This window comes from Filicampus tigris, chromosome 3 (genome assembly GCF_054856515.1).
Source record: "Filicampus tigris isolate MCC_2025a chromosome 3, RoL_Ftig_1.0, whole genome shotgun sequence".
In the NCBI taxonomy this organism is placed as follows: domain Eukaryota; kingdom Metazoa; phylum Chordata; class Actinopteri; order Syngnathiformes; family Syngnathidae; genus Filicampus; species Filicampus tigris.
The window spans coordinates 21,477,973-21,493,041 of NC_141219.1; the positions used below are offsets into that span (position 1 = coordinate 21,477,973).

General features: G+C 39.3%; 2 protein-coding genes across 3 annotated transcripts; one reads left to right on the forward strand and one right to left on the reverse strand.

The window, feature by feature from the left end:
- Positions 1–114: 114 nt before the first annotated feature.
- pcnp (PEST proteolytic signal containing nuclear protein) lies at positions 115–5,485 on the reverse strand. 2 transcript variants are annotated; one of them, XM_086026126.1, is made up of 5 exons: positions 5,354–5,485; positions 4,656–4,882; positions 3,873–3,947; positions 3,425–3,480; positions 115–1,424 (listed from the first exon to the last, which is right to left on the reverse strand). In XM_086026126.1, the coding sequence occupies exons 1-5, from the start codon at positions 5,397–5,399 to the stop codon at positions 1,316–1,318; spliced, it is 513 nt and encodes a 170-aa protein (XP_085882252.1). In that variant the 5' UTR covers positions 5,400–5,485; the 3' UTR covers positions 115–1,315. The 2 variants fall into 2 exon arrangements, with proteins under 2 accessions (XP_085882252.1, XP_085882253.1); XM_086026127.1 differs by having other exon boundaries at positions 4,656–4,833; positions 5,354–5,421.
- Positions 5,486–5,876: 391 nt separating this feature from the next.
- Positions 5,877–13,872, forward strand: stk16 (serine/threonine kinase 16). Its single transcript, XM_086026125.1, has 8 exons — positions 5,877–6,001; positions 8,334–8,453; positions 8,578–8,797; positions 8,893–9,026; positions 9,337–9,424; positions 10,805–10,933; positions 11,040–11,161; positions 12,468–13,872. Exons 2-8 carry the CDS (start codon positions 8,368–8,370, stop codon positions 12,604–12,606), a joined length of 918 nt encoding a protein of 305 aa, XP_085882251.1. The 5' UTR covers positions 5,877–6,001; positions 8,334–8,367; the 3' UTR covers positions 12,607–13,872.
- Positions 13,873–15,069: the final 1,197 nt, after the last annotated feature.

Here is a 15,069-nt window from a genome sequence, read left to right on the forward strand (position 1 = left end):
CAACATAATGTGCAACAGAAAAAACAGTTGAACTTGGAAATGAAACTTCAATGTTTTATGTGTGCTGGTATTCGCATTTTTTTTATGACAAACAAGAACAACATAACACAAAAATATCTTCCAAAATGTTTATTGGACTGTTAAAACAATGTTCTATAGTGTGTAGTCATAGAGTTCAGGTTACCAATTCTGAAATTCAAATGTTATATTGTTAATTTCAAAGTTGCAGGTAACACAATGGAAATAAGATTAAAGCAAAAAAAATTCTTCAATTCTTTGAATTCTTCAAATCTTAGTGATTTCAGTTGTTCTCCCTCCAGGTATATCATTTTTTCCTTAATATCAGGCATCAATTAAAGGGCTGTTTTCTGGTACTCCTTGTCTATGACAAGGGCTTACCACTACCATGTTATTTTATTTAAGGGGAAATATTTGCATGGCTTCACACTTAAAACATGACATTTCAGTTTTTTGGGTGACCAATAAAATGAGACAGTTCATATGTAGTTTCATAAAGTGATAAAACACCAAAATACAACAATAGGCAGAGCATGGGATAAGCTGGCACAGCTGGCAAAACAAACAAAAAACTAAATTGATGATGCAACAACAACAAAAAAGTGTAAGGGATGCAAAAATCTGGATATCTTCAATGTTGGGAACTTTCCATAGGAATGAATGATAATGAACCAATAATTCACAAAATTAAAGGTTGAGTCTTAACGAATTTATAGTTGGGCAAATTATATTTGAGCAGAATCCTGACTAAAACAGTGTCACCTTGCCTTATGAGTGTCCCAATCAACGAGCTTTTGCAGTCACAAGCCATTGCTTGGGTAATATCCATAATTTAAAATATTTCCCAAAATCATCATTTCAACTTCCCATGGAAAGTCACCGGAAATGTTCCACCCCTTTACAATCCTACTATGAATAAAACAAGCAAAAAAACACAAGACAATTACACTTCTATTTACATGTATGCACAAAACGGCTCAAAAGTAAAGTACACCTCGCCAGCTACGCGTACGAAAAATCAGAAAGAAAAGAGAGCCGTGAACTTTTCTTATTGGCCATTAGATGTAATGTGCAGCAAATGTCACACGTTTGACTTAATCACACAGTGCTGTGTTTCTCATTGCTCAGCACACAGCTGTAAGGTCATATAACCGAGATCACAAAAAGGCTTAAAGTATATCCATTGTAGGGCATCCTCAAAGTGGAGGCTCCAATTATTTAAGCCTTTGTAGAGATCTCATCTGTGATTTAACTGTGACTTAAGAAGCCATGAGTGGCAAGAAAATGTTTTGTTTCACTATTTGTCTGTGTGTGCCTTCAGCTTCCTCTCCCAAAGCTTTTGATTATCAGAGAAGCCCTGCTTGCCCTTGTTGAAGGAGTTCGGTCCAGCCGAAGTCGGCGTCTCCCTAAAAAGATTTCAGAAAAACAACATGTTAAATGCTGATTGGATTTCACACACACACACACACACAAAAAAGGGGGGACAAATGAATCCTAATTTTGAGAAGCTTTTTTTCCTAAAATGAATACTTTTAATAGAAATTGTTGAATATTAAATGGGAAATTTACAATAATCCAAAAAGGGACTGAAATGTGCCATTAATTGTGAAAAACTGCCAGTAATGCACGGTTATAACACTGCACTTAAATATGGGGGCGGGGGAACTCTACCTGAATACTGACACAAATAAAAATTGTGATTGTGACTATAATTTTTTTTTTTTAATTTCACATGCTACTTGAGCACAAGTGTCAAACTCCGGTCCTCAAGGGCTGGTATCCTGGAGGTTTTACATGTTCCCCATTCAAATGATCAGGATCGTTATCAGGTTCCTGCAGAGCTTGCTGATGAGTTGATCATTTCAATCAGGTGTGCTGGAGGAGGAAAACATCTAAAACATGCCCTCGAGAACCTGAGTTTGACACCTGTGCACTAGAGGGAGCCCGCATACCACACATTGAGAATCACCGGCCTATAAGTTCACTCATTTAAAAAGATAAGAGGTTTGTAAATCATCATTCATTACATCATAGGTACACACCAGAATGTATTAAAAAAATATATTTTTAAAAAGTCCAGGAAATCACATTGTATGATTTATGAAAATGCATGGCCAATAAGTATTGGGCAACTAGAAAACAAACAACTCAAAGACACCAGAGATAAATTTGTGCAAGTGCACAAATTTGGGATGTGTCCAACTGCAATTGGTAAACAACTTTGTGAGAAAAGCTCAACGTGGAGTGGGGTTCAAATGATCCTGAGAACAGCGAAGCTTCAGCCCATAACTACACGGCGGGAACTAGTCAATGATTTGAAGACAGCTGAGACCACAAAGATGACAATAAGTAACACACTACGTCATCATAGGGTGAAATCCTGCATTGCCCATAAGGTTCCCATACTATGCAAAAATCATGTAAGGGCCTGTCTGAAATTTGCTAAAGACCATCCGGATGATCAAGAGGAGGATTGGGAGAATGTGAGGCAGTCAGGTGAGATGGTTTCAACGTCACTCGCCATGTTTGGACGAAGAAGAATGCTGTGTTGCATCCCAAGAACACCATACCTACTGTGAAGCATAGGGGTGGAAACATCACGTTTTGGTGATGCTTTTCTGCAAAAGGGACAGGAAGATTGGCCCGTATCAGTGCCTAGATGAATGGGGCCATGTATTGTGACATTTTGGGTAAAAACCTCCTTCCCTCGGTCAGAGAATTGAAGATGAAACGTAGCTGGGTCTTCCAGCATGATAACGATCCAAAACACACGGCCAGGAAAACCAATGAGTGGCTCCGTAAAAAGCACATCAAGGTTCTGGAGTGGCCTAGCCAGTCTCCGGACCTCAACCCAATCGAAAACCCGTGGTGGGAGTGGAAACTCTGTGTTGCCGAGCGACAGCGCTTAAACATCACAGACAAGCTCTGTGCAGGGGAGTGGGCCAAAATACCAACTAAAGCGTGTGTAAGACCTGGTCAAGAACAACACCAAGCGTTTGATATCTGTCATTGTCAACCAAGGCTACATTACAAAGTATTAAAAGTTATTGGCCATCCATTTTCATAAATAGTTTAAAAATCATACAATGTGATTTTCTTTTACATCGTCTCTCACGCTTGATGTGTACCTATGATGAAAATGACAAACCTCTCTTATCTTTTCAAATGGGTGAACTTGCACATTTTTAGGCTGCCCAATACTTATTGGCCCCACTGGAGGTCCTTGGCATCAAGATACAACAAAATGGCGGCAAAGCACAACGTTTATCTAAATGGAGCTCCTCAACTCCCTTCCATCACCAAGATGCCAAAAAACAGCGCCAAAGCAATGCTTTTATGTTGGGGAATCACTAGTGACAGGATTTGGCTGAAATCCTGAAATAAAACAATGTAGTTGTGTACGTACCTGCCGATGTTCTTCATCCTCATCTTTGCCTCTGGGGGCATCTCCTCCGGCTCGCTCTGCAAGGTGACAAGACTTTACTTAGCAGCTCATTTACATCGGTGGTCTTTGGGCGAGTGAGAGCCGCACTTGTACATGTCTTTTGGTTTCGTATACAAACATGTCAACAGGAATGGTCATGTGTTTGAATGTGTGTACCGTTGTGGAAATGTGGTTGTCCATGTGAGATGAAGAAATACAGTATCGAATTCAGGCATGTCTTTAAGAATATTTATTATCCCTGCACTAAGAGAAAAAATTAATAACCTGCCCCATCTCCTTGCTTCTCTGAGTCATATCAAAGCTGTGACCTTACAATACCTCAATTATAAAAACATACATCAAGAAGGACCTTGCTATTTTGATGTTTTGCAGAGCATAATAGGCAGCTTCAATCTATTCTAGTACTTACATCATCATCCTCGTTGAAAACGGATGCCAGTCCAACCTTTTTTGGAGGGGCTGTTGGTACAGGCTCTTTGGGTTTCTAAGGCAACACAGTGAGTCCAGAAGGAAATTAAATATTACAGCATTTTGGGCTTCAACATGTTTCCTCAACTCCATATTACTTGCCCTTATTCAGGTCGCAAGTGAGCAAAGCTTACGCAAGCTGAGCTGCTGCTTATCTCTCAAGGCCAAGAAAAACATTCAAAAGATTCTCGCTTTGCTTTAGTAACGTTGAAGGCTTGTCTTTACCCTCCCTTAAACCCAGTGGTGGGGAAAAAAAACCCATAAAGCATATACATATATATAAAACATATACATATATATATATATAAAACGTATACATATATACATATATATATATATAAAACATATACACATATATATATAAAACATATACATATACATAATATACATACACATATATGCAATAGTCTATGTTTTATTGTTTATTTAGGTATGTGTACATCTACCTAAGTACGGTTTGCAACTACTTTTGCCATATATCCTTTGACAAACAAAGAGTCACACTTATAGTCACACCTAAGGACAAATCTGAGTCAATTGCACTAACATGCATGTTTTTAGGATTTTGGAGGAAACCAGAGTACCCAAAGAAAACATGCAAATTCCACACAGGAATGCTGGAGCCCAGATTTAAACCACAAATTTCAGAAGGTCCCCCAGAAGCTGAGGCTGCCCATCACAACCAGCTCAACAAATAACCCAATCAAAGACCAAACCGACTCACACTTGCTCCAAGCTTGATCAATATGGGATTGGACTTTTTCCCCGTGTTGCTGCTCATGCCAAAGCCTATTTTGGAGGCTTTGCGGGGCGCTGGTGGCTCTGTCGAGGTTTCGTCGTCATCCTCAGATGAAAGATGCTGGGATGTGCGTTTGAGTTTGCTCGCTCCTCCGCCCACCGTGCTACAAGAGACAGGCTTAGTTTTCACTCTGCCTCCCTCCTCCAGCGGCCCTGCTTGAGGCAAGACAACTCACCAAGGTGAACAACGGGTTTGTTACAAAGAACTAAATAACAACATTACCTGCACGCCTATGTTTGTAGACACCAAATGTGACACATGAAACGCTCAAATTTAGTTCATGCGTGCACTGCCCATCTTGAGATATGTTCACAATTGATACGAATTTGAGCAAAGCTATCAGTCCAAATCATTACATTACATCATTACCTCTTGTAAACATAGCACGTAAGCACAATAATACGTTGTTGAATAGCTGTATTTTTCCAACGTAATTTCAACCTACGACAATGGTATCTTTGCTAAACAACACCTACTTTTTTGGCTCGTTACATTTTAGAAAGGGCTCTACAAGTGACGTGTTTTCTTCCTAATTTGGGAATATGAGAAGCAATGCAGACACAAACTAAATTGAAAAGCGCGTTTAAAATAAATTAAAGCGATTAAAACAGCACAGATATCACCTCCGTCGTCGCGGTGGTCCCTCCAGTTGCGTTCGAGGTTCGCCATTTTGACTGAATGGGCTGCAGTCGCTTCGTCTTCTTCTTCGCTTTAATTTGGATTCCGTGCGTTTTAGCACCACCAACGAAGAAGAAGAAATGTAATTTTAAAACAAAAAATAATCCATTGTTTGGCGAACAAGTTTATTCAATCAGAAGTGATCAAAAATACGCAATACTCATAATTACAAAAGTAGTACAAAAGTACCCTTACTTTTGTACCTTGCCATACTTTATGAACTCAAAATAGATTAAATTATTTCCTGTCTGACATCAGTACTTGAATGATGTTTCAGAATAAGGTGAAAGTGTATTTTTTTGTCATTCTACTTGAGTTTGCAGGTGCAGATCTCACCCTCTGACCTCTGTATGATTTTGTTCCTGGTGTTTCATGCGTATTATTATTAAACACTAGGTACAACTGGTATGTAAGGACAGCTTTACATAAACTTGAAACTCAACACGCCCCAGGTGCAATTACAGAATTTGGACATCGGCTGTCATATTGGCGCTCGTACATGGGTTTACTCCCCTATTTACTACAGAAGAAGAATGCCAGTCCGTGACGTCAGAAAACCGGAACGGGGGAAGACCGGTGATGTTAACCACCAGGTAAGCTTCCATCGCTTCATATTTGTGCATCATTTTACGCAATTATCAGCTAACAAATAACTAAAAACCTCTTACATTCACAATGCTGGCGTATTGTGAAGGTTGCTCAATGTTTACATCAGGTGAGGGTATCATGCGGAGAGAATTTTGTCCCCAGTTCTGTAATTACAATTTTTAGACCTAGAACTATATACCTAGCGGCCGACCCCGTAATATGTTTTGTTTACCTATGAAACTGCAATAAAAGGTCAAAGTATTACCCTTTCCGCGTGATGCAGTGCACATCTTCAAACACGCTTAGTCGCGTTAGGTTACGTTTGGTAGACTCCCAAGGCAAATTATGTTAACGCAATAATGAAAATGTTTAATTGTGTTCTTCACTTAAAAAACACCTGGTGGGCCAGGAAGTCGTTCTCTGTTGGCCTAAACACATCAGAAACCACTGCATACATTTCCAACCTAAATTCGTATTTCTCTCACTAAATTGTATAATTTTTATAACCCAACTTTCAATTTTCTTCATATTTCGTTGCATTTCTCTTTGCTGCACTGCCTCCAGTATTCACATGAGGCTGTTTTTCTATCTATCTATCTATCTATCTATCTATCTATCTATCTATCTATCTATCTATCTATCTATCTATCTAATCAGATGTCAACCTCCATGTGTTGCAAATGTCAATCTAATGCAGGGATAGGCAATTTAAATGATGGAGGTGGCCACAGTTTTTCATCAGCGTTACTGGGGGGGACACATAGGAGGACCACACACTTCCTAACTAGTCTGACAAAATTGCCATTTTAAATAGGGGGACCCCAATGTAGATTACAGTATATTAAATTATTTATTTTTTTCATAATACCGGTCGGCTGGTTAGCACGTCCGCCTCACAGTTCAGTGGTCGTGGGTTCGATCCTGGCTCCGGCCTCCCTGTGTGGAGTTTGCATGTTCTCCCCGTGCCTGAGTGAGTTTTCTCCGGGTAGTCCGGTTTCCTCTCACATTCCAAAAACATGCATGGTAAGTTAATTGGACACTCTAAATTGCCCCTAGATGTGAGTGTGAGCATGGATGTTTGTTTGTCTCTGTGTACCCTGCGATTGGCTGGCAACCAATTCAGGGTGTCCCCCGCCTTCTGCCCGAAGACAGCTGGGATAGGCTCCGGCACCCCTCGCGACCCATGCGAGGATAAGCGGTATGGATGATGAATAAATGAATAATACCGGTACATTTCTCAGTGCATGTATAAAAGAACCAGCCGTCAACAGCAAAGGGTTTGAACAATCAAAAAATAACTAACATATTGTTAGTTTTTATTTATTTTTTCCTATTATAAACAATACCATTCAAGTACAAAGGCACAAAACTGCTGAACAACAGAAGAACTCATTTTGTGATTTTTTTTTTCTCACAAAAATCAAGTCTTTCAGAATAATATTATTCAAATACTGTTTGTCATAAATGTCATTCCAAATCTGGCTTTAAAAAAAAAAATTAGGCCTACTCACTTTGTACAGTAGTGTAGCGCAGTATAATTTCCGGTGCAAGCGCAACAAAGCAATGTCTGCCATATAGTGGTGCATGGTGATGTTACAACTTAAAACTATTCATGTATATAGTATACTAGTCATCTACCGGTACAATACCGGACCGGTGATGTTAAAATGCTCTGGGGGGGAGAGAGAAATTTGTAAACCACTCAAATTCTTCAAAGGTGCTGACCAACCTCCAATATACATTTTCTGAGAAAAACAGGAGTTTGCTCCTCTCCTCCTCTCCTCTCCTCCAACAAAGAAAAAAAATATTGTGAAAAAAATTTAGGTGAATCCGCGGGTGCCATGCTGTGAGTTTGCGGGGGTCCACTGTAGCAGAGGAATGTTTGTAATTTCCCTCCCCAAAATTTAAAAAAAAAAATTAAGCAAGGGACCACTCAGAGTGGGGCCGCGGGTCGCCAGTTCCCCATCCTTTATCTAATCTGTCTAGGGCCTTCAGAATCAGTAGTGTTGGACGATGTCATTTTAACTATGCTAGCAATGGACTTGTTTCGTAAACCAATCTGATTTCAAATTCACTTTATAGGGCCAACTAGCTGGCCTAGCAATAACGACAGGTTTCTTTCCGTCCTCTGATTTGTTAGTCATAGAAAGTCAAGTTTGATGACTAAAACCCATCTGTAGTGATGGTATTAAGAGTTGGATTATTAAATCTGGAGACCCAGGTCCTAAATGCACTGCCCGCCACTGCAAAATGCCATTGCTATCCTTGTGAAAAATGTTGATGAATAAATGGTGTTCATTTCCATTGCTCTAATGAGTTTTATATTTATTTCCACAGGCTAGATTTTAAATAATATAATGTTCCAGTCAAGATGGGGCAGACTATGTGCATCTGCTCCCGTGGCTCCATCACCATTGATAGCAAAAAATACTACTTCTTGCAGAAACTTGATGAAGGGTAAGATAACACGTATGGTACATTTTAGACACAAATATACATAAGTCTGCAATGGTATTGTATTTTTTAATACAAAAATTGCCTTTCAGCAAAATGCAGAATTATTCTTAATTCCTCTCTCCAGTGGCTTCAGTTATGTGGACCTTGTTGAGGGGGTAAAAGATGGTCGCTTCTATGCCTTGAAGAGGATCCTGTGTCACGATCGAGAAGGCCGCCAGGAGGCCCAGACTGAAGTGGAGATGCATCAGATGTTTAATCACCCCAATATACTAAGCCTTGTGGCGCACACTTTTGTTGAGCGGAATGGGAAGAGTGAAGCATGGCTGCTTCTGCCTTACATAAGAGTAAGTTGCTTCTACATTTTTTTGCAAAGCAACAACCATCCGCCAAACACCGTGATGCTCATACTGTCTGTCTGTGAAAAAAAAAAAAAAAACAGAAGGGAAGTCTGTGGTCAGTTCTGGAGAAGCTTCGAGAAAATGGGAGCTACATGCCTGAAAGACAGATTTTAAAAATCTTTCGTGGGATCTGTTCAGGACTCAAGGCCATCCATGACAAAGGTTATGCTCACCGGTAAGAAGTTTTCATACAACCATGCGACCAAATACAGTGGTACATTGACTTAAGAATTACATTTTTGTGGGGGACCAAGCTCTCAACTCAATTTATAATAATAATATGTTCTATGTAGGATTGTGGCAGCATTACACAACTTGGGATATTGTGAACATTATGAAGTTAGTCTTAAATGTCATTTCAAATGGGAAAAAAAAGTCTTGAATTGAACTTTTCCTGAGCTTTTTGAACCCTGACCACTGGAATCTTATTTGCGTCTCAAAATGAATATGACATGAAGACTGATCGTCTCAATGTGTTTGGTCAGAGATCTTAAACCTACAAATGTGCTTCTGAATGAGGATGACAGCCCAGTCCTGATGGATCTGGGCTCTATGAGCAGAGCCCGTGTTGAGGTAAGAGTCTTTTAGCATTTAGAATGTTATGGGAATAATTGATTAACACATCCCAAAGCACACTTAATTTCCCTCAAGTGTGTAATTTAAGATGCTGCTGGCTTGTTTGTGAGCCATCCTGACAGACTGGTTGGATTAGGTAACTTGCTTAATAGTGTTTACTGAGAAATGTGTGTTGTGTGTTTTAAATGTGACTGGATCCACTCACAATAAGTGGCATGAAAGTGGAATGAAAGTTATGAGAAGCATTCATATATGGCCTGATTTACTAAGATCTTAAATGGCGAGATTGTCTAAATTGCATCTTCACTCTAATAGAAATGTGCGCCGTTGGAGTGAGCGTGTTGCATGATCAACTAAGTTTGCGGCGCAATTGGCAGCAAGTGTAAAAGTGGTGGACAGTGCCTTACTTAAATGTGGGGTTTTCACTTTAGCTACAGTATTTCTAATGGTTTTTGCAAATGACAAGGGATGTCCCGATCACATTTTTTTTGCACCCGAGTCCAAGACCCTTGATTTTGAGTATCTGCCGATACGGAGTCCCAATCCAATACCTCTGCCTTGCAATGAAGAAGATGCATAAATTATTACAGTTGATCAGCGATTTTGCATTAAATGCAAAATATTGACGGATTTTGAGCCAGTCAATCAAATCGGTGTAAAGTCTAGTAGCAATTCCATAAAAGCAATGCTCTATTTGATTGAACTCGTCTCGATGTACATTTATTTTCCCGTCCTGGGTAAGATTATGTTGTTGTTGTTATGTTGCTGTCAAACTTGTGACAGCAGACCTGAAGAATTGCTCTACGACAGGCCTATTCAACTAAAGTATTCATGGTGCCACATTACGTGTTATGGCATGACTCCTTCTTGCGACTTGCTCCAAGTCAACCCTTCGGTCATTCAAAAGCTTGTATTGCTGAATGTCTTGATAATTGTTGTTTCTGGCATTTCAAACATGTTTAAAAAATGCGGAAAAGATCGCTTCTTTCCGTCGCCTCTCATTTTGCCGACACCCCCTCCTCACCGCAGCAACCACAGTTTTCGTTGCGCAAAGCAGTGCTGGTTTACACGTGCCTTCCAGACGTGGTATTCCATCTACTGTCCCAGTATTTTGGGGCATTCAGATTGAAACAACTATTTTGACTGTTTTGCAAATGCAATCCCTGGTCTGCCTGGTTAGTAGATCAACTTCCACATCGGTTTGTTTGCACAGAAGGGAGTTTGATGAAAGACTTGTTCGTTTTTGCGCCACGAGACTTGAGTAAAATCAGGCCAATAAAAGACCGTGGCCAAAGATCGAGTTGTCTTCGCTCTTTGGGGATGAATGTCCAAATATCCCGCAAACAGTTTATTTCCACATTTGGAACTCAATTCCAGGTGCGGGGATCCAGAGAAGCAATGACTTTACAGGATTGGGCTGCCCAGCGATGCACCATTTCCTACCGCGCACCTGAGCTCTTCAATGTGGAGAGCTACTGTGTTATTGATGAGCGCACAGATATTTGGGTAAATCCTGATATGTCACTTTTGATTGGTGAAGCTTATTTACCGTAGTGAATGATATTGTCAAAGCTCCCTATCTCTTATTTTGCTTCTCGTTGCACTCATCCAGTCACTGGGCTGTGTTTTATACTGCATGATGGTGCTGGAGGGACCCTACGACCTTGTGTTTCAGAGAGGCGACAGTGTCGCCTTGGCAGTCCAGAACCCTCTGATCATCCCACAGCCCTGCAGGTGAGTTGTCATTGCAATTAACACCGGGGTTGTAATAATACAATGATTCCATTACTCTGTACAAAAAAGGCACGTTAAATTATGTCACTATTCCATGTTGCAGTTTTCCTGGAGGTTGGAACTCTGGAAAAAACGGATGGATAGATAGATAGATAGATAAATTGCTACTATAACCACATATCTCAAATTAATGCTTCATGCGGGATTCAATTAAAGTAAATTATAAAGACAACACTGTTACTCAAAGCAACCGCAGATTCACGGTCGATGTCAGTAGTCTCCCGACCATGCATGCTGTGCTTTTGATGATGTATAGGTCACATGCGTGCAGATGAGCCTTCAGACTGCAGACGCATCACATACATATCAGATTTATATCCACATGTGAAAGACGCCCAGGTCGGATTTAAAAAAAAATCTGAATTGTATTGTTCACACTGCAAGAAAAAATCTGATACTTGTCTCATATTGGCAAAAAAAAATCTGAACTGAGCTGAAGTGTGAAGGTAGCCTGAGTTTCAACCCAGAAGCCTTTGAGAATACATTGTTTTCAAGTACTACAGGAATTTGATCCTCATTTTTCAAAAACAAGGTTGAGTCATCTGCCAACTGACTTACAGGAAAAGAAAGTGATATGCAAGGTTCCATTGTAATAACATAACTAAATAGAATGTAAAAAATTCAACAGTTTGCATTACGAATTAATGCTGCAATCCAATTCTATGTGCTGAGTCAACCTTGGCCACTAGGAGGCAGTACAGTATAATAGTCAAGCAGAAACAAACAAAGAAGCAGCTTTTTTTTTGACTACTGTGATTATCTCAGTTAAATGCTGTAATTTTAGTCATTTTTACTAGAGGACAAAGAATGTGATTATTGTCAGTTATATGATCTGTTTAAATGTGTTGCTTTGACATCTGTGTTCAAGTATCTGTTTGCAAGCATGTAAATGGTGTTTTCCAGACATGTTAAGCATTAAGCTAAATTATTTGTTTTGTATTTACTTTCAGAGTAAACTTGAACTGGAAGTGTCAGTAAAAGAACTTCCTTGAAGCCTTTTGTTTGACAGTTTATTCACGATTTGCCGAAGTGCAGTTTATTGTGAAGTGAGTTGAACTGATTTCACTGCCACCATGTGGCTGTCACATCTCAAGCTGGAGCCCAAAACAAAAAATTGGCCGAATGACAGCTCGTAGCCCGAGAAAGTCGTAAGTCGGGTAACACTTATCTCAAGGCTCCCCTGTGGTGCAATATTTAGTGTCGTCAACATTTCCTCAGCCAACCTGTTTGTGTGTCTTTCCCCCAGTTACTCCGAGGGGCTGCAGTTGCTGCTGAGCTCCATAATGGTGTCCAATGCCCAGGAGAGGCCGAACATCAGCTGGGTACTTGAGCAGGTACAGGACCTGCAGAGTTGCAGCCCAAATATGCAAACCAATTCGGTCTGAAAGGACTTTTGCTCACATTGAGGAGCGACTCTTATTTTACACTCAGAAACGGAAATCCTTAAATTATTAACGATTGTAAAGGTGAAAAGACAGATTGACTTTTGGTCTGGTAAGTTAGGCATTTTAACTTTTGAACCATTTGCTGCTTCACACACAACTTGTGCGGCGCAGATCATCTTAGAATATTATCGATATGCATTAAATAGAATCGCCATTCCCCGCTTTTGCTTGCCATTGTAGTCTTGCGTTTTCGAAATGGTTCTTATGTGCCTTATGTGCTCAAATGAGGTAGTTACAAGATAGAAACTCAACATAATGCTAGAAATTTTCCTCAAATTATCAGAATCTATTTGCAGGCACCTAATAGCTCAACAATAATCAGGTTTTTGCATTATTGATGTTATAGTCCTGTGTTAAATCCTGATTAAATCAGAAAGCTTGATAATTGCTGAGCAGAAAATGTAATTTCCCAACACGACAAATTGGAAATTACTTTGTAATGGATTATAATGTTTGTCAAATGTTCATGTGGATGAAAGAGCTGAGATTGACATTCCGTGCCAAAAGAAAGAGGTTAGATTGGATCACCTTTTTAATGTTGTCGTTATCACTTAGTAATATTCACATTTCTTGGTTATGGTGTGTAACGTAGTGTTGTTTGCACATGTGTACTATAATAAGTACAACTGTTTCAGTCATCTTTATAACTACACTGAAGTACCGTAAGTAGCAGCGCCTTATTGCAATGCCGCTTGTGGCCACACGGTGGCACTGCATCATCACAAATCGCGTTCGCCGTGTTCCACAGATCACAAACGAAGCTTTTAATCATTTTAATAATTACTTGAGACGTTTTAACTGTAATTTCAACATCATACAACAACATTTCCCCCCACAATGTGTTCTTGCCAAGTGTACGCTTGCATTCATGTGTGACTTTTATACACTTTTTTGTTCTCTCAGGGCATGCCCTCAATGGGTCTCTTAGACACTCTTACTAGACTTTAATGGTACTTTTTTTGCGGTTGTTACAATTTCCTGATTACATAATATTTTGCAGTGACAGCTTGACCTGCTCTGTAAATGACAATTTTGTGTTTTATTTCAATGATGAGTAACACTCTGGTTCACTAAGTGTTTGAAAGTGAATGTTTAATATTCCTGTAATGATAACCTTGAATAGTGGTCACTGTTTCTGGGAAATTATGTCAGACTAATGCTATCAATTGTACATTTTGTTCTGTATCATTAAAAGTAATGATGAAAGCTCTGCTGTTTAGTCAGTGTACATGTAGAAAAACATGACACATTTGAATGACATCCGATACATGAGTACACATGCAAGCAAAACACTTTGTAGCAGTTCATCAAAGAAAGAAATATCCGCAGTTGTCATTAAAATAGCTTGAAATTGACAGAGGTTATCAACAAACATTTACTTACTTATTTATCTAATGAATTTCAGGCATTGCTTTATTTTTATGGTCTAACTGCATTATTTTAGAAATAAATATTGGCCAAGTATGATACTTCTTGTTTTCCTTTCGGCTTGTCCACTGAACTTAATACTTTGCTGCCCAAACGTTTGAGGTGAACGCTGCAATCAATCAGTGGATTTCTTTTCACCCATCCACAAGTGTTTTGGCCCAGTCCCCATAAACAAACTTCCAGCTTTCCAGGTTTCAATGGTGCCTTCTGCAGATGCCATGTTCGGGTTCTTCCAAAGATGTTCAATAAGATTTAGATCAGCGCTCTTTCAAATTGTGCAGTGTTTTGAGCTCAGACATTCCTGGCTATTTTTAGCTGTGTGCTTTGGGTCATGACCTGCTTTCTGACACTGGCCAGCACATTTCTCTCCAGATTACCTTGGTAGTCTTCAGGTTTTGTGGTGCCCTGTACAAATTCAAGACACTCGGGTCCTGGGACAAAACTGAACCTCCTCCATGTTTCACAGCAATTACAGTGTTCTTTTCACTGTATGCTTCATGTTTGCATCTGCAAAGATTGAGCTGATGTCACTTGCCAAAAAAGCGAATCCACTCTTCAGTTTCAACGTTTTCCAATGACCTTTAATGGATGAGTGCCAACAATTTTGCCTGTGTGTAAATACATACTGATAATGTACAGGTATTTTTTTTTTCCAACAAATGTTTTATAGTAACTTTTGTTCACATACAAAAGCAATTTGATACACGCACACAAAATGTATTTGAAATATCTTACCTGGAAGGCAGTAGAAAATTTGATCTGAACAGTTTTATTGGTGTTCAACAATAAAAATGAAACTCAAATGACTTTTTAAGATGACCATTTACAAAAAAAAACATTTAAATTACATTAAATTTACAATTTAAAATATGCACATCCACCAAGATAATGCTATAATAGTAAGATGTCAATAATTTATATGATTATAGTTTTTCTGATATTGCATCACACAAAGAGGTGTTTAGAATATTGAGC